Genomic DNA, 19,484 nt, shown 5'->3' with positions numbered 1-19,484 from the left:
GAAGACTGCCCATCTGCAGTGAATATTCATGAGTAGAGGCACTCCATGCCACTGAGGCTGGTGTCCGTCCCCCACTGGTAGCACAAGCCACCTTTTGAGCTATTCCCTGGATGATGTAGGAAGCTCCATTTCCCATATATGGGGGAGGAAGAGACGGTTAGGCACTAATTTTCAGCTACTGATTATTAAATTCGGCTGACTAAAGTACAATCCTAAGATCAGCTGAAGTTTGAGCCTGTCCAAGTCGGAAAGAGTTCAGTAGCCTCCATTTTAAATCAGCTCCTGGCATGAGAGGAAGTGGGGCTGATTGAAAATCACAGTGAAGGTAGGGACTGGCTTGTTTCCTCCCAGGTCAGATTGCAGTCCTAGCCTAGGCTCCATACCCACTTGCAGCAGGAAGGAAGCTTGGGGGACCTACACCAGCTTCTCCAGGCAACTGCAGGAGCTTTCACCCACACAGACTAGACTGGTGGGCAAACCTATGGATACATCTTTGCCCCCATTAGGATAGGAGGGGAGCAGGGATTTCTCAGACTCTATGGCAACTGCAGCCGCTTTCAGCCCACATGAGCTCAATTATTGGACACAACTCTGGCTTCATTCCCAACTCTGACAGGGCAGAAGAGGCAGAGCTCCCTCAGCCCCTCCAGGCAACCGCAGGGACCTTTGGCTTGCACAGACTAGAATGTTGGGCACTCCTATGGATCCATCCCTACACCTGGCAAGGCAGAAGGGATAGTGCTCCCCCAGCCTCTTCAAGCAAGTACAGCTGCTTTTGACCCACAAGAACTAGATTATTGGACACATCTCTGGCTCCGTCTCCATCCCAGAAAGAGCATGGGAAGGGACAGTGCTCCCTCAGCCTCTCCAGGCAACTGCAGCTACTTTTGGCCCGCACAAACTAGATTATTGAAAACATCTGTGGCACCATCCCTGCCCCTGACAGCAGGAGAGGTTTCCCCTGCCTCTTCAGGCAACTGCAGGTGCTTTCACCCTGCATGAAATGGGTTGGTGGACACATCTTTGGCTCCATGCTTGCCCCAAGCAGGGCAGGAGGAGGGATAGTGCACCCTCAGCCTCTCCAGGCAACTGCAGCCACTTTCAGCCTGCACAAACCACATTATGGACACATCTGTGGCTCCACCACCACCTCTGATGCAGAGGAGGTGGAACAGTTCTCCCTCATCCTCCTCAGGCAACTGCAGTCACTTTCAGCCTGCACGGACCAAGTTGCTGGGCACACCAGAGACGCCATTCCTGCCCCTGGCAAGGGAGAAGGGGGATGGTGCTTTGTTTGTCTAGACAAGGAAGGTCTCTAATAGGGGGGGAAATTCACTAGGAGAAAATAACAGTCATAAATATATATGCACATAACCAGGATGCATCAAATTACATGAGGTAAACCCTGGCAAAACTGGAGGGAGAAATAGATATCTCTACAATAATAGTTGGAGACTTCAGCGCCGCACTTTCATCATTGGATAGATCATCTGATGAGAGGATCAATAAAGAAACAGAACGCTTAGGGTCAATAATAGGGGGATATAGGATTTTTTATTTTGACTAAGGAAAACTTTCAAAAGTTGACTGCACAACTCTGTGATGAAAGTGAGAGCCAGTGAGTGTACACTTTGGATAAAATGTACAAGGCATGGGGCTGTATAACACAGTGACCCATGTGGTGGAAGATGAAATGTGCTTAACAATACAAATATGAGAGTGTTCTCTCAAGAACTATAACAAATGTACAATACTGATACATGGTGTTAATAATAGGGGGTGTGTGGAAAGAATATACCATGTGTATGCTATAGAACAGTGTTAGTGGTAATAGTCTGATAATGTTCTTTCATAATCTGTAACAAATGTCCCACAACAATGTGAAGTGTTGGTGGGGAAGTGATGTATGGGAATTTTGCACATTATGCTTGATTGTTTTGTAAGCTCACAACTTCTCTAATAAAAGAAAAAAGAAAAAAAGAAAAAAAAGTGTGGAGAAAAACATATTATGCCAGTCTAATCAAAAGAAAGCTGGAGTAACTATGTTAATTTCAGACAAATCAGATTTCAGAACAAGGAAAATTATTAGGGATGAAGAGTACCATTACATAGTGATAAAGGGGTCAATTACCCAAGAAGACATAACAGTCCTTAATGTGTATGCTCCTAATCAGAAAACATCAAAATACATGAGACAAAAACTGATAGAGCTGCAAGGAGAAATTGACAAATCCACTATGATAGTTGGAGACTTCAACAACTGTCTTTCAGTAATTGATAGATCCAGCAAACAGAAAATCAGTAAGGAGTTGAACAGCACTGTCAACCAACTTGATGTAGTTAGCATTTACAGCATAGTTCATTCAACTTCAGGTGATACATTATGCTCAAGCTCACATGAAATTCACCAAAATGGATCATATTTGGGGCCACAATGCAAACCCTAACAAATTTAAAAGAATAAAATGCATACAAATTATGCTCTCAGACAGCAGTGTAATAAAACTAGAAATCAATAACTGAAAGATAGTTGGAAAAGCTAAAAATATTTAGATATTATTTAACACTTCTAAATAGCACATCTGTCAAAGAAGTTTCAAAGGAAAGTAAATAGTTTGAACTAAATGAAAATGAAAATACAACTTAAAAGTTCTGCAATGCAGCAAAAACGGTGCTTACAGGGAAATGTTCAGCATTGAATGAATATATTAGAAAAGAAGAAAGATTTTAAAAATCAATTAAGTTTCCCCCTTAGGAAACCAGAGAAATTAAAAGCAATGTAACCCTAAAGCAAGCAGAATAAAATAAATAATATCTACCTAGGCTAACCAAGAAAAAAAGGAAGAAAATGCAAATTAACATCAGAAGTGAAAAAAAAAACAAACAAAAAAAACATCAGAAGTGGACATAAAGCAGACAAATAAAAGAATATATGAACAATCTATGTTCACAAATTTGGTAACTTAGATCAAACGGACCATTTCCTTGAAAGACACAAACTCAAGCTACCAAACTCACATAAGGATAAACAGATAATCTCAAAAGACCTATATCTATTAAAGAAAAGAATCAATAATTAATAACTTTCAAAAAAAAAGTAAGCACCAGGCCCAGATGGTTTAACTGATGAATGCTACCAAAGATTTAAAGAAGAAATTATACCAATTCTCTACCATTTCTTCCAGAAAATAAAAGCAAAGGGAACACTTCCTAATTCATTTTATGAGGCCAGCATTACACTAATATCAAAACCAAATAAAGACATTACAAGAAACAAAAACTATATGCCAGTATCGCTTATGAACATGGATGAAAAAATCCTCAACAAAATATTATAAAATCAAATTCAAAATATATAAAAGAATTATACACTGTGGCCAAATGGGATTTTTTCCAGGTATGCAAGGCTAGTTAAACATTTGAAAATCAATAATGTAATCTACCATATCAAAAGGTTAATGAAAAAGAGCATTTGATCCTATCAACTGATGCAAAAAAGGCATTTGACAAAATTCAACATCCATTCGTGTTAAAGACTCTCACCAAACTAGGAGTAGAGAGGAACTTTCCCAACTTGGTAAAAAATCTATAAAAATCCTACAGCTAATACCATATTTAACAGTGGGTTTAACTGGATGTTTTCCTCCTAAGATCAGGAAAAAAATAAAGATAACCCCTCTCACCACTCCAATTTAACATCATACTGGAAGTCCTAGCTAGTACAATAAGATAAGAAAATGAAATAAAATGTACACATATTGGGAAGGAAGAAGTAAAGCTGTCTTTGTTCATATATAACTAATTGTTTCTATAGCAAATCCCCAATAATTAAAAAAAACTCCTGGAATTAACAAGCGAGTATAGCAATGTTGCAGGATAGAATGTCAGTATGCAAAAGCCAAATGGTTTCCTATATACCAGCAATGAACAACTGGATAATTATTTGTTTACTTATTTATTTTTCATTATTTGGTAAGTTGTGGTTTACAGAACAATCATGCTTAAAATACAGAATTCTCATATAACATTGTATTCTTAATACCTTGCATTGGTGTGAAAATTTTGTTAAAATTAATGATAGCACATTTTAAAAATTGCACTATTATCTATAGTTCATGGTTTAATTTAGGGCTCACTGTTTGTGATGTGTGGTTCCATGCATATAAAAAATTGTTCTGTTACTATATATACAATCTAACATTTCCCCTTTTAATCACATTTAGATATATATTTATTTCATGCTGTTAATTGTGTTCTCAGTGTTGTGCTACCATCACCACCATCCATAACCAAAACCTTTCCATCATCCTAAACAGAAATATTTTAAGCCTTCACTTCCCATTCCCTATCTCCATCCTGCCCCTGGTAACCTATTTTCTGGATTCTGACTCTTCGTGCTTATTTTAATTATTTCATATCAGTTAGATCATACATTATTTGTCCTTTTGTCTGGCTTATTTCACTCAACATGATGTCTGCAAGGTTCATCCATGTTTTCGCATGTACCAGAACTTCATTCCTTTTTATGGCTGAATAATATTTCATTGTACATATATTCCAAATTTTATTTAGCTGTTCATTGGTTGATGGATACTTGGGCAATTGTGACTAATGCCTCTGTGAACACCGGTGTGCAAATATCTGTTTGAGTCCCTGTTTGCAGTTCTTTTGTATATATACCTAGTAGTGGGATTGCCAGGTCATATGATAGTTCCATACTTGACTTTCTGAGGAACTGTCTTCCACAGTGGCTGCACCATTTTACTTTGACACCAGCAACAAGTGAGTGTTCCCATTTCTCTGCATCCTCTCCAAAACTTGTTATTTTCCATTTTTTCATAGCAGCCATTCCAATGGGTATGAAATGGTAACACATTGTGATTTTGACTTGCATTCCCTGTTGAATAATGATGTTAAGCAGCTTTTCTTTTTTTTTTTCTTTTTTCTTTTTTAATTATTTATTTATTTTTAAAAAATTACATTCAAAAAATATGAGGTCCCATTCAACCCCCCCGCCCCCACCCCCCACTCCCCCCCTCAGCAACACTCTCCCATCATCATGACACATCCATTGCACCTGGTAAGTACATCTCTGAGCATCACTGCACCCCTAGTCAATGGTCCACATCATAGCCCACACTCTCCCATGTTCCATCCAGTGGGCCCTGGGGAGATCTACAATGTCCCGTAATTGTCCGTGAAGCACCACCCAGGACATCTCCTCGTCCCAAAAACGCCTCCACATCTCATCTCTTCCTCCCATTCCCCAAACCCAGCAGCCACCATGGCTACACTTCCCACACCCATTCCACATTTTCTCTGTGGACATTGGATTGGTTGTGTCCATTGCACATCCATGTCAAGTGGGGGCTTAGATTCCACATGGATACTGGATGCACTCCTCCTGCTTTCAGTTGTAGACACTCTAGGCTCCATGGTGTAGTGGTTGACCTTCTTCAACTCGATGTTAGCTGAGTGGGGTAAGTCCAATAAATCAAAGTGTAGGAGCTGAAGTCTGTTGAGGCTCTGGGCCTGGGTGTCATATTATCAGTCCAGAGATTCAAAACCCCTAAATATATCTAAAACCCCAGCACCAACTACAATTCCATTAAAGTAGCATGCAAGTCTTGTGAAAAGAGATCCCCTCTGAGTCCAATTCCATCACTCAGAAACACCAGCTCCAAGGAAGGGCCATCTGCCATGGCAGTGAACCCCATCTGACCATAGGACCCGTGGGTCTCTTTATCCCTCAAAAGAACCAATACCTGGAGTTGTATCTACTTTATCTGTCTCTCAGACTCTTTGAGCAGCTTTTAATGTGCTTTTTGGCCATTTGCATATCTTCTGTGGAGAGATGTCTGTTCAAGTCTTTTGCCCATTTTTGAATTGTGTTGTCTTTTTGTTATTAAGTTGAAGGATTTCTTTATCTCTTCCAAATATTAAATCTTTATCAGATATGTGGTTTCCAAATATTTTATCCAATTGTGTAAGTTGTGGTTTTAGTTTGTTAAAAGCTGCTGGGAGCAATATACCAGAAATGGATTGGCTATTGTAATGTGAATTTATTAGGTGAAAAGTTTACAGTTAAGAGGTTGTGAAAATTTCCAAAGCAAGGCATATCAGAGATGCTGTCTTACTGAAGGTCAGTTGCTGGTGATCTTGGGGACTCCTGCCATGTGGCAAGGCACAATGGCAACTCTGCCAGTCTCTGCCTTCTTCTCCCAACTCACTTTATCCACAAGCTCATTTGTGGACAATCAGGCACATGGCAGTGTCTGCTCATCTCTACCCTCTCTGCCGGGCCTCATTGCTTCAGCTTCAGTCTCCTCCATCTGTGGCTTCTCTCTCTCCTGAGTTTGCCAACTTCTGGAGGTTCTCTTTCTTTCTGCAGCCTTTTTCTCTGTGTCTGCAGCTTTTTAAAAAAATTCTTCCATTTATAAAGGACTCCAGTAAGAGGATTAAGACCCACTGTGGGCCATGCCTTAACTGAAGTAATCTAATAAAAAGCCCATAACTGAAGCCTAATCAAAAGACCCTACTTAGAATAGATTTACTCCCACAGGAATGAATTAGCTTTAAGAACATTATTTTCTGCGGTCTATACAGCTTCAATCCATCACAGTCCACCCTCTGGACCCAAAAAATACATATTCATTCCATCACTATATCCTAAAGCCTTAAATCATTTTAGTAAGAATATTAAGTAAAAAGTTTCATCAAAATCAGTTACAGGTGTGGTCTGTCCTAAGGCACAATTCCCCTCCACTTGTGGACCTGTGAAACTTAGAAAACTATTTATCTTCTCCCAATATACAATTGAGGGACAGTTATAGGATAAATATTTGCATTTCCACAGGGAGAAATTGGAAGGAAAATAGGGTCACGGGTCACAAACAATCCCAAAACCCCATAGGGCATGCTCCATTATGTTTCAAGTTGATTCTCTATAGAATGATATATCATTCAATCTTATATTTACTTATTGATCTGACTCAATATTCTATCTATTATTGAAGTGGTATATTAAATTGTTCTACTGTTAATATAAAATCCTCAGTTTCTCCCTTCAAATCTGTCATTATTTGCTTCATATATTTTGGGTCTGTCCTGTTAGGTGCATTTGTATTTATAATTATTACACTTTCTTGTTGAATTGTCCCTTTACAAGTATATAATGACCATCTGACTTAAAGTCTGTTTTATCTGATATTATTATAGCTACCCCAGCTCATTTATTAAAAGATTTTATTTTTATTTTACTTATTTATTTTTATCTACCCCCCTCCCCCAGATAGTTCTTTTGTCTTTCTGCTCATTGTTTGTTTGCTTGCCTTCTTCAGGAGGCACCAGGAACTAAACGCAGGACCTCCCACATGGGAGGCAAATGCCCAATGATCTGAACCACATCTGTTCCCCATGGGCTACAGCATCTGCTGGCTTGTGGCATCTGCTAGTTTCTGCAGGGTGTAGTGTCTAGCTCTCATTGCTGTGGGGTGCAGCATCTAGCTTTCATTGCAGTGGGGTACAGGGCATCTGGCTCTCATTGCATTGTGGTGTGGGTGTCTAGCTCTTGTTGTGGCAGGGTGCAGCGTCTAGCTCTCATTGTGGTGAGTGCAGGCATCTAGCTCTTGTAGCATCTAGCTTTCGTTGAAGCAGATGTGGACATCTGCTTGATTTCTTTAGGAGGCACCAGGACCTAAACCCAGGACCTCCCATGTAGTAGGTGGGTTCCCAACTAGTTGAACCACCTCTGCTTCCCCAAGCTTTCTTTTGGTTACTGCTTGCATGGTATATTTTTCTACCCTTTGCTAACTTTCATCCTACTTTTATCTGAATTTAAGGTGAGCCTCTTGCAGATAGTATATATTTGGGTTGACCTTTTTTGTCCATTCTGCCATTATCTGCCAATTGACTGGAGAGTTTAATCCCTTTACATTTAAAGCCACTACTGATAATAAAGGACTTCCTTTGATTATGCCTATTTTTATATTTACTTGATATTTTGTGTTCTACCATATTGAGTGCCTTCTCATTACTATCTGGATATGTTTTTTATTTATTTTCCTTAAAATTTAACATCCTATACATATGACAATCAAAGTTGGTTTGATACCAACTTAACTTCAATAGCGTACACATGTATTTTTCCTATATCCCTCTGTCCCCCCACCTTTTTTGTACTTGTTACCACTTATATTGTTGTACATTACCATGTCTGAAACTATAGATTTATCATTACATTTTGTGTATTTACATTTTAACACCTGTAGGAAGTAAGTGGAGTTACATACCTAACAGTGCACTACAACAATACTGGTATTCTTAATTACCCAAATAGTTATGGGCATACCCATTTGTTTATGCCTCTTTGGCCCACTATCTTAGTGTCCTTTCCTTTCAGTCTGAAGAACTCCCTTTACCATTGCCTATAGAGCAGGTCTAGTGGTGACGAATGCCCTCAGTTTTTGTTTATCTGGGGATATCTTAATCTCTCCCTAATTTTTTAAAGAAAGTCTCGATGGATATAAAATTCTTGATTGTCAGTTGTTTTCTTTCAGCACTCAAGTATTTCAACCCACTGCTTTCTTGTGTCCATGGTTTCTGATGAGAAATTGGCACTCAATCTAATTTGGATTCCCTTGTACATAATATGTTGCTTTTCTCTTGCAGCTTTCAGAACTTTCTCCTTGTCCTTTGCATTCAATAGTATGATCAATATATAATAGGGTGTAATTTTGTTCATGTTTATCTTCTTTGGTGTTCTCTGGGCTTCTTGAATGTACCTATTCATTTCTTTTGTTAAGTTTGGGAAGTTCTCTGTCATTTCTTTGAATATTCCTTCTGCCCCTTTCTTTCTTTCTTCTTCTGGATTCCCATAATGCATATGGTAGTATGCTTGATGGTTTCCCATAAGTGTCTTAGGTTATTTTCCCTTTTTATAATTCTTTTTTCTTTCAGCTCCTCAACTTGACTCATTTCAAGTGTCTTGTCTTCAAGTTTACTGAATCTTTTTTTCTGCCTTCCCCAGTTTGCTCTTGAAACCTTCTTTGGTGGTTTTTCATTTCAGTTATTGTGGTCTTCAACTCCACTAACTCTGTTCGGTTCTTTTTTATAATTTCTGTTTCTTTAATATGATTCTTATATTGCTCATTCACTGTTTTCCTGATATACTTTAGTTCTTTCTCTTGAGCATTTTTAAGATAATTTTTTAAAGGCTTTGTTCAGTATATTCACATTCTGGTCTTCTTCATTGCTGCTTTCTGAATTTTTATCCTCTTCCTTTGGATTACACATCATTTCCTGTTTGTCTTTATTTGTCTTACACTCTTGTTGCACATGGTACATTTTTAAAATATATATATATATTTTTAAAAGATACATAGATTACATAAAATGTTACATAAAAAAATAAGGGATTCCCATATACCTCACTCCCCACACCTCCCACTTTTCCCACATTAACAACTTCTTTCATTAGTATGGTACATTCATTGCAATTGATGAACACATTTTGGAGCAATGCCATTAAGCATGGATTATAGTTTACAATGTACTTTATACTCTCTCCCACTCCATCCTGTAGGTTATGGAAGGATATATAATATCCTGTATCTGTCTTTGCAGTGTCATTCAGGACAATTCAGTCCCAAAAATGCCCCCATATTATACCTCTTTTTCTCTCTCCCTGTGTTCAGCAACTCCAGTGGCCACTGTCTCCACATCAATGATATAATTTCGTCCATCACTAGAATAAAAATAATTCTATAGTAGAATACCAGTAAGTCCACTCTAGTCCATATTTTATTCCCCAATCCTGGGGTCTCTGGGATGACGTATTAGTCAGCCAAAGGGGTGCTGATGCAAAATACTAGAAATGGGTTGGTTTTTATAAAGGGTATTTATTTGGGGTTGGAGCCTACAGATACCAGGCCATAAAGCATAAGTTACTTCCCTCACCAAAGTCTATTTGGAGCAAGATGGCTGCCAACATCTGCAAGGGTTCAGGCCTCCTGGGTTCCTACGTTCCTAGGGCTTGTTTTTCTCTGGGTTCAAGGTTCCTTTCTTCCTGGGGATGGCTTCTCTTTGCTCTGTGAGCTTACTTCCCAGGGCTCCAGCTTAAGTCTTCAGCATCAAACTCCAGCATCAAAACTCCAACATCAGAAACCCTCAGCTCTGTTCTTTGCCAAGCCTTTTATCTTCCCCTTGGTGGGTGGGGACTCAATGCCCTAATCATAACTCAATCATGCCCAGGTACAGATCAGATTACAAACATAATCCAATATCTATTTTTGGAATTCATAACCATACCAAACTGCTACAGAGGGTGATGCCCACTCCACCTCTAATTGAGAGGGGGCTTCGATCCCATATGTCTGATAGATGAGACTCTCTGGCTTGCAGTGGTAGACTTCTCTCGGTTCCTTGGTGTGGTGGTTGTCCATCCTCACTTCCTTGTTAGTTGTACTGGGTGAGTCACTGAAGAGTAGGTGCTGCAACTCTGCTGAAGCTCAGGGCCCAGCTGGCACCTGGACAGCCCAGAGATTCAAGTCTCTTGGACATACACCTACCAATTCCAGCGCCAACTATAGGTTCAATTAAAGGGACAGAAGAGGCATGGCACACTGTACCTCTCAATATCTTTAATTGTTAACTCTTAGATTTGTTCCCTGGGATGTCTTTTTTAAAATTTTGTTTCCTATTAGGTAAGTCTACCCAAGGCAAATGCAGTGTGCAGAGTTTTCCCTGTATTTCTGGGCCTGTGACTTGTCCTGGGCTTTTGCTTGTTAGTTGTTTAGGAGTTCCTCTGTTTGCAGGAGTTTGGTTGGCCCTTCAGTTTTCCAGGAGACAGACCTCCATCTTCCAGGTGTTAGAGCCAGCAGGCCTTTCCCCCGCCTGACCACCTCTGTCATTTCTTACAGTCCTCCTTTCATTGTTTCAAGCTGCTTTTGCATGGAGGGCAAGTTCTGGGAGGTAGAACATGCTGGAGAGGCCTTTCTCTAGTCAGCCTTTCCCAGCCAGAACAAGGCCAGGGAGCCATGATGGGGGCACAGACTAGCTCCAGAGTTCCCTGAGTAAGGGATCAGGAAGGGTACCAAGAGTTTCTTACATGGCTCCCCAAACCTGAACTTCCCTGGACTGCTCAGCAATTGCAGCCCTTTAACTGTCCCCCACATCCCCAAAGGAAGTGTAGCATCTTTTAAGTCTCCACTGCAGTCTTTGTCCAGAGCAGGTTGGAACAATGGTTACCCTCAGAGCCAGGCCGCCAGCAATCCAAAATCCTTAGTCAAAAGCCATAATTAGTTATCAGCTATGCCCACCCCTTGTCTTGGTGAAGAGGATTTTTTGTCCCTTTATGTCAGCAGCCTTCTAGCCAGAGGCTGGACCCCATGTCATCCTGCTGCGAGAGTGGGCAATGGGCACCAGTAGCCACCACGTGGAGAGAGCAGTTTACTGTTCTTTATTATAACTCACCAGCCTCCTTCACCCTCTCTTCCCTGAATGCTGTGCATTATTATTCTGGCCTCTGGGGTTTCAAAATAGTTATTTCAGACAGTTCCTGCCTGTTTAATAGTTTTTCTTGTGGGAGGACAAAGTCCTGAATCTCCCTACTCTGTCATCTTCCCACAATCCCTGTTGAATAGTATTTTGCTATATTTCAGAAAGGTTTTTAAAAATTCTGCTGAGAATTCAAAGTAACATAGATCATAACTGGAAAGTAAAGAAATGACATGAAATATTAAAAACTTTTCCTCTGTGCATTAAGTATTTCTATTATAATTGAAGTCTATTAAAATGATTAGCAAAAGCCTATTAAAATGCCACAGAGGCTGTCTTTGAAGTTCGAAAAAGAAAGGTCTCACTATCAGTATCATCAGATTAAATGAATGAAGCACACATTCATTTTTAAATGGCAAAAAAGAAAATGCTAATCAAGTTTAATGAAGGAAGAAGACATGAGCATATCCTTACATTTAAGAACAAACTGGCCTTTTTGAGGAATTTTTATAAGAAGTAAAATGTAATCTTGCATGCAGAGATATTTTTCACTAGATGGATGACTGTTTTTTTTATTTCTCTCCCCTTCCCCTTCCCCCCGACCCCAGTTGTCTGTTCTCTGTGTCCATTTTTGCTGCGTGTTCTTCTTTGTCTGCTTCTGTTGTTGTCAGCGGCCCAGGAATCTGTGTTTCTTTTTGTTGCATCATCTTGTTGTGTCAGCTCTTCATGTGTGTGGCGCCATTCCTGGGCAGGCTGAACTTTCTTTTGCACTGGGTGGCTCTCCTTACGGGGCACACTCCTTGCATGTGGGGCTCCCCTATGCGGGGTCACCCCTACGTGGCAGGGCACTCCTTGCGCACATCAGCACTGCACGTGGGCCAGCTCCACATGGGTCAAGGAGGCCCCTGGGTTTGAACCACGGACCTCCCATGTGGTAGACAGACGCCCTATCCACTGGGCCAAGTCTGCTTCCCGATGGATGACTCTTTATTCATGTGCTGTTCATTTGATCTGTGGGCTCAGATAAGGTTTAAAGAATATTTTAATCACAGGAGTAAATTTTTACAGTGAACATTGGTAGTGGTGATCTAATACTGTCTGGTACAGCAAAAGATTTATAAACTAACTGAATTGAAAAGCTGAACCACTTCTAAAACCATGCCTAGGAATCGAATGCTTAATATTTCCAGAATAAATTAAATCCAAATGTGTGGGATTTTTAAAAATACAATTTAAGAATAAGAGAATGAGATTTTGTAAAGAAAATATGGCTGGGTTACAGTAACAAGTTGACAAAAAGGGGGAAATGGATTTGATGACTCAAAGAATTCTATCTAAACTCTCCTCTTGCTGAATAAGATAATGGTATAATTTATTCACTCTAAAATTATTTATCAAGAATCAAATATCTTCTGCACTGTACCAGTCATTGAAACATCTTATAATTCCCATTATAAGGGCAAGAATGGTGTATTACTTAAGTTGAAGCTAATTTTCAATAACAAAGAGATTATGAAATAGAGTGACTTAAATAATTTTGTTTGCCTCTTATATAAAGTTTCCACTATTAAAGGCCAGTGGGAAGACTTTCTGCTCATGTGTATTTAAGGATCCAGTTTCCTTCCAATATCATCTCTTGGGTTTTTGTTTTTGTTATTTTGGTGCCATCTACATGGTTGAATGTGTGTTGCTGCCAAATCCAGGTTTTAGTAACCAAGAAGATAGAAGTCATGCTCTAGTTTGAAAGTGGCATCCATAATTCTCTCTCACATTCTATTCATGAGAACATTGTCGCTGGGCCACACCTATTTACAAAGGAGTCTGGAAAATGTTACATGACTGGGCAACCATATGCCTGGCTAAAACTATTAATATGAAAGAATGGGAAAACAGATTCTACTGGACAGTTTGCAATCTCCACCGTAGATGGCTTGTCCTTTCTCCTATATTATACTTCTTACTAGATATATGTATTTTTAGAGCCAAGAAAACCACTATACCTGGATGGAGAGTTGTTGTTGGAATATAGACAACCATTTATTGTTGATATAGGTCTGGCTGGCCTCACTATTTTCATATAGCTATGAATAAATTGGGTTTGGGGACACATTATCATAATGTAGCTAACAAGAAAGATGAAGTGGTGAGATTAAAGAGGATTTAGAGTTGAAAGCTAATGAAGATTTAGATTCTTAGCCACCTCCATCAAACCTAGGCTCTCCACAGATATTTCTTCTCAAAAACCCTTGTCTTTTTAATAGTCTGTCCACCCTACTTAATATCCAAGCCTCCTACCAAATTATAGCTAGACTGCATATGTTGAAGTCCAATCTCTAACACTTAATAACTATGTTTTTGGGTAAATGATATAACCATTCTGAACCTCAATTTTCTTATCTGCAAAAGATGTATAATAATAGTAGATAACTCATAGAGCTTTTAAAAGTATTAAATGATTTCACATGTATGTATGTATGTATTTCTTAGAATGCCTGAAACAAGTCCCATGGAGGAGCTCAGTACATAATAAGTGCTATATCTCAATTTCCTGTTTTGTTGTTGTCATTTTTGTCGTCATCATTATCATATTTAGTTTTCCCTGTGTTCAATCTGGATTGCTTTATGTGTACCTTCTTAATCTTCTGCTATCTATTTTTCATATATATTTCACTTTCTCCTTTTCTTTTTAGATGGGAAGGTTGAGATTAAGACTCCACAACAGAGAACTTCTGAAAAGGCTATATTTCATAGCAAAATGGAGAGTGAAGATACAAGAGATGATTCATTACATTCTATTTTAGAAGAACTGTGGCAAGATGATGACCAGATAGAGGGACATCAGGATAAACGAAATAAAAGTCATGCTGCTTTCATCAACAAGGAAATACTGAATACAAGGTGGGATTATGAATATAAAGACATTGGAAAATTCATTCATTCAAGCCCAAACCTTATTCCTTCACAGAAAAGACCTGATAAACTTGACTCATTTGGAAAGAGTTTGAAGCACAATTTAGATTTACATATTCACAATGATAACAATGCTAAGAACTTTGATAAAATTATTGAATGTGGTCAAGTTTTCACCCAGAATTCTTCTTATACTAACCATGAAAATCCTCCTGCAGGAGTGAAATTCTGTGAAAATAATCAGTGTGGAAAAGCCCTTAGCCTCAAACAAGCACTCAGTCAAAACCTGGAATTTCCTATTGGGGAGAAAGCAAACATATGTACTGAATTTGGGAAGATCTTCTCCCCTAAATCACACCTCTTTACACCTCAAAGAATTCATACTGTGAAAAAATCTCATGAACTTAGCAAATGTGTGAATGTTTTTACACAGAAGCCACTACTCAGCATATATCTCAGAGTTCGTAGAGATGAAAAACTATATATATGTACTAAATGTGGGAAGGCCTTCATCGAGAAGTCAGAATTAATTATGCATGAGAAAACTCATACTAGAGAAAAGCCCTATAAATGCAGTGAATGTGGAAAATCATTTTTCCAAGTATCATCTCTATTTAGGCACCAGACAACTCATACTGGAGAAAAACTCTATGAATGTAGTGAATGTGGGAAAGGCTTCTCCATGAACTCAACTCTCAGTATACATCAGAAAATTCATACTGGAGAGAGACACCACAAATGTGGTGAATGTGGGAAGGCTTTTACCCAAAAATCAACACTCAGGATGCATCAGAGAATTCATACAGGAGAGAGATCCTATGTGTGTACCGAATGTGGGCAGGCCTTCATCCAGAAGGCACACTTGATTGCACATCAAAGAATTCATACTGGAGAGAAACCTTTTGAATGCAGTGATTGTGGGAAATCCTTCCCTTCTAAGTCACAACTCCAGATGCATAAGCGAATTCATACAGGTGAGAAACCCTATATATGCACAGAATGTGGGAAGGCCTTCACAAATAGGTCAAATCTCAATACTCACCAGAAATCTCATACAGGAGAGAAGTCTTATATATGTGTTGAATGTGGGAAGGCCTTCACTGATAGGTCAAATTTCAATAAACACCAGACAATTCATACTGGAGAGAAACCCTATATTTGTACCTATTGTGGGAGGGCCTTTATCCAGAAGTCAGAGTTAAGTACACATCAGAGGATTCATACTACAGAGAAGCCTTATAAATGTCCTGACTGTGAGAAATCCTTCTCCAAGAAACCACATCTAAAAGTACATCAGCGAATTCACACAGGAGAGAAACCATATATATGTGCAGAATGTGGGAAAGCCTTCACTGACCGATCAAATTTCAATAAACACCAGATAATTCATACTGGAGAAAAACCCTATAAATGCAGTGACTGTGGAAAGGGCTTCACCCAGAAATCAGTTCTCAGTATGCATCGTAATATTCATAATGAGAGTAACCCTATTTCTTGAAATTGGGAAAGCCTTATCAAAGAAGCGAAGTTTAAGTGCATTTTATAGAATTCATCCCAGACAGATCCTATATGAATACATGTGTAAGGAAAAGCCTTCCTCAGTTTATCTCACCTGAGATTAGAAAAGTTATTTAGAAGGGACCTTCTGATAATGCATTGAATGAGGGGGAAATCTCCATATTTGTACAGCCTCACAAAATTTAATAGACTTTATACTGGAAAAGAAAATGCTATCTGTTTGATGCATTAAGAAAAATGCCTCCCTATTGAAAGTATTATAAGGATAATTGTTACCAAATTCTTTATAGGAAGGATGATCCAAGTTATGTAAATGACAGTCATATTTACTGTGTTATATTAAGCATTTCAAAGTGACAGTAAAATGAAAGGTAAGACAAGAAAATAAAATACATGATGTTTAAACTTAGTTCTATAGGGTGTATGTGGCAAAACACATTATATAACAAGAGGAATAATTGAATTGTAATTCTTTTTTTGAATTTTACATAATTGTGTATATCAAATATGCTTCCTATTGAGCATTTCTATTAAGTGAATCCACAATTTAAAAGTCATGTCCTTCTATATATTGACACTGAAGATGTAATTTTACACAAATACATAAATTTAATCTTATCATCTGTACTTGTTTCATGACATAGTATTTTTATCTTCATTCATTGTAATGGAATGCTAAATAGCCACAGATTCCTCCCATCCCTTTACGCACATCCCTTTGCAATTTACTTTGTTGTTCCTCTTATTAAAAGGTACAATCTCTGTCACCTTGATTTTGGGCTTGGCCATGTGACTTGCTTTGACCAATGGGAACTTAGCAAAGGGATTCAAGAAGAGGCTTTGAAAGTATGAAGGCCTGCCTTGAGGCTTATCCTCTTTTGCTGCTCTTTGGAATTCTGAGACCTCCATGTAAAGAAGCTCAGATTACCATACTTGAGATGAGAAACTACGTGGAGCAGAGAAGAGGCAGTCCAGCTGAAGTCCATTAGACTAACTAGTCTGCTAACTGTCAGGCATGTGAGTGAAGACTTCCTAGACCTGCAGCCCCAGCCACACTGGCCAGGACCATAAGAGCCATGCCAGTTCTATCAGCTAACCTACAAAATTGTGAGCTAAATAAAATGATTGTTTTTTAATCCATTAAATTTTGTGGTAATTTGTTGCACAACAAATGCTAAATAATATGTAAAAGTGGGGTGGGGGTATTGTACCAAAACATAATGCATGTGGCATTGGCTTTGGGTCTGGGCAGCAGGTGGAGGCTGAAAAAACAGTAAGAATTGTTAGAGAAGGCTGGAAAATGTGGCAACCCATATTATTTGGTAATGAAAAAAATGTCAAAAGAGTCAATGCTATGTGGGAAGATGGAAAATGTACCGAATGAACTTGTGGATCTGGCTAGAGAGATTTATTTTAGCTGTGTATGTAAGATAAAAGAGAGAGATGAGCTAAATAGGATGTTCCATTTATAAGCAGAATTTAGAAGCAATAGAGAAAGGCCGAGACTTGCTGGTTGGAAAATACATGTTTTCACATCTCTAGTCTTGCCAGCCATCAAAATATTTTCTTAAAAAAAATGGCCTCAAGTAAAGATCAAATCATGGATGTGGCTTTAAGACAAAAATGTGGGAAATATTTAAGTTGGTGCTTGGAAGACCCTCTCAACTAAACAAAGGGGCTTCTAAAAAATCATGGTGTTTTCCCATAGCAACCTGACACACTTAGAGAGAGGCTTGTCTTAAAGAGAATTGTTGGTATGGCATTTTGGACATGGAGGAGATCCAAACCAGAGCCATAGAAACCCATAAAGTTTCTATGACAGTTTTACTGGCAAAACACTTCCAGTTTGATGTTAAAGGAACTGAAACAGTTCGAAATGAAAAATGGCCTCTGGGTGCCCTCCCTCACTTGTATGAGCAGGAGGCAAGCTGAGAAAACTACTCGGCTGCAAACAGGGCCATTTCTTATAGGGAAAAAAAGGATGTCTCAGAGGGAAGACCCAAGAACAGTATAGTAAAATGAACTGGGGAGCCACTCCCAGGGAGGACTGTGCCTTAATCAAGAATCATTATTTGCCTCTGGATTAGGAGGTCCTAACATCTTTTCTGTGGGACTTCAGAATTGGTAATGAACCAGTGACTGATATGTGCCTCTTCTTCTTCTCGCTTTTGAATGGGAGTGTCTATTGCAGTTATCTTGTCCCTGGCTCACCATTGTAGATGCATACATACATACATGCATGACTGTGTGTGTGTGTGTGTGTGTGTCTGTCTGTTGGGGAAGGGATGTCAGAATACTTGTTATTTAGCTCACAGGTCACTGGATCAAGAGGAACTTACCTGAGAAGCTGAACCTAGGGAACCTCAGCCACATCTGGATCTGATGCCGAAGAATTGAGATCCTGGATTTGAGCCTACTAACAAAATTTGGATGAGACATTTGGAAGTCCCTGAATGAGGGTGAACATATTTTGCATGGGGTGATAATGTGAATAATTTGTGATCAGAAGCCAGGCTGTCATGGGTAGGAAAATGCTCAAAGAGATCTGTATGTCCCTTTTCAATCTTTTTTCTCTTTGAGTTTCAGTTGGGATCATTGTTACTGACCTATCTTTAAGTTCACTATTTTACCCCCTGGCTCTGTCAAGCTCCTGATGAACCTGTTGAAGGCATTCTTCATCATAGCTATAGTTTTTTGTTTGTTTGTTTGTTTTAAACCAATTGCTAATTCACAGTTATGTTTTATTTTTTATTTCTAACAACTTCCATTTGACTCCTTGTTATAGTTTTCATCTCCCTGCTGAAATACCCCTTTTTAAATCATAAATGATTTTTAAGATTTAAGAAAACACACTATTTAGCCTGAAAATCTTTTCAGAGTCTAGTCTAGGCTGACCAACCTGTAATGATGACATCATGAAAACCAACATCCTGACAGAGCCAAATGTCTGGACACTGTTTTCCAGTCGAGCCATATGGATGCTCTGAAATCAAACAAGACCATAACTTCATTAGGAAGATGTATTTTGATGACAATGGAATCTATTTAACACAAATATTTCATTTTAAACAATTGTTTAGGCAAGTATTAAGATGAATTTGGTTAATGTATTAGTTTGCTAAGCTGACAAAAGCAGATACTATAAAATTGGTTGGCTTTTAACTGTGGGAATTAATTAGCTTACAAGCTTACAGTTTCAAGGCCGAGAAAAATGTCCGAATCAAGGCATCCTCAGGTGATGATTTCTTCCTGAAGACCAGCTGCCAACAATCCTGGATTCCTTTGTCACATGGCAAGGCACATGGCAGCATCTGCTGCTCTTGCCCTTTTCTGGGTTTCATTGCTTTCAGCTTCTTGTTCCCATGGCTTTCTCTCTCTTTGAATTTCACTTTCTTATAAAGGACTCCAGTAAGAGGATTAAGACCCACCCTGAATGAGGTGGGTCATATCTTAAGTTAAGATCCTACTCACCAAAATATCCTACTTAAAATGGGTCCACACTCACAGGAATAGATTAAGAAAATACTTTCCTGGAGTACATACAGCTTTGAACCACCACA

General features: G+C 38.9%; 1 protein-coding gene across 6 annotated transcripts in view; it reads left to right on the top strand.

The window, feature by feature from the left end:
* Window positions 1–17,069, top strand: part of LOC101439939 (zinc finger protein 81) — a 98,947-nt gene extending 81,878 nt beyond the window's left edge. For all 6 annotated transcript variants that reach the window (XM_058292221.2, XM_058292222.1, XM_058292220.1 and 3 more), the window contains one exon: window positions 14,187–17,069. In XM_058292221.2, the coding sequence (XP_058148204.1) occupies window positions 14,187–15,904 (1,718 nt within the window). In that variant the 3' untranslated portion in view covers window positions 15,905–17,069. The remainder of the gene's footprint in view (window positions 1–14,186) is intronic.
* The last annotated feature ends 2,415 nt before the right edge of the window (window positions 17,070–19,484 follow it).

This window comes from Dasypus novemcinctus, chromosome X (assembly GCF_030445035.2).
Source record: "Dasypus novemcinctus isolate mDasNov1 chromosome X, mDasNov1.1.hap2, whole genome shotgun sequence".
NCBI lineage: Eukaryota > Metazoa > Chordata > Mammalia > Cingulata > Dasypodidae > Dasypus > Dasypus novemcinctus.
The sequence above is the reverse complement of the archived record's forward strand: the minus strand, read 5'-3'. Positions and strand labels throughout refer to the sequence as shown.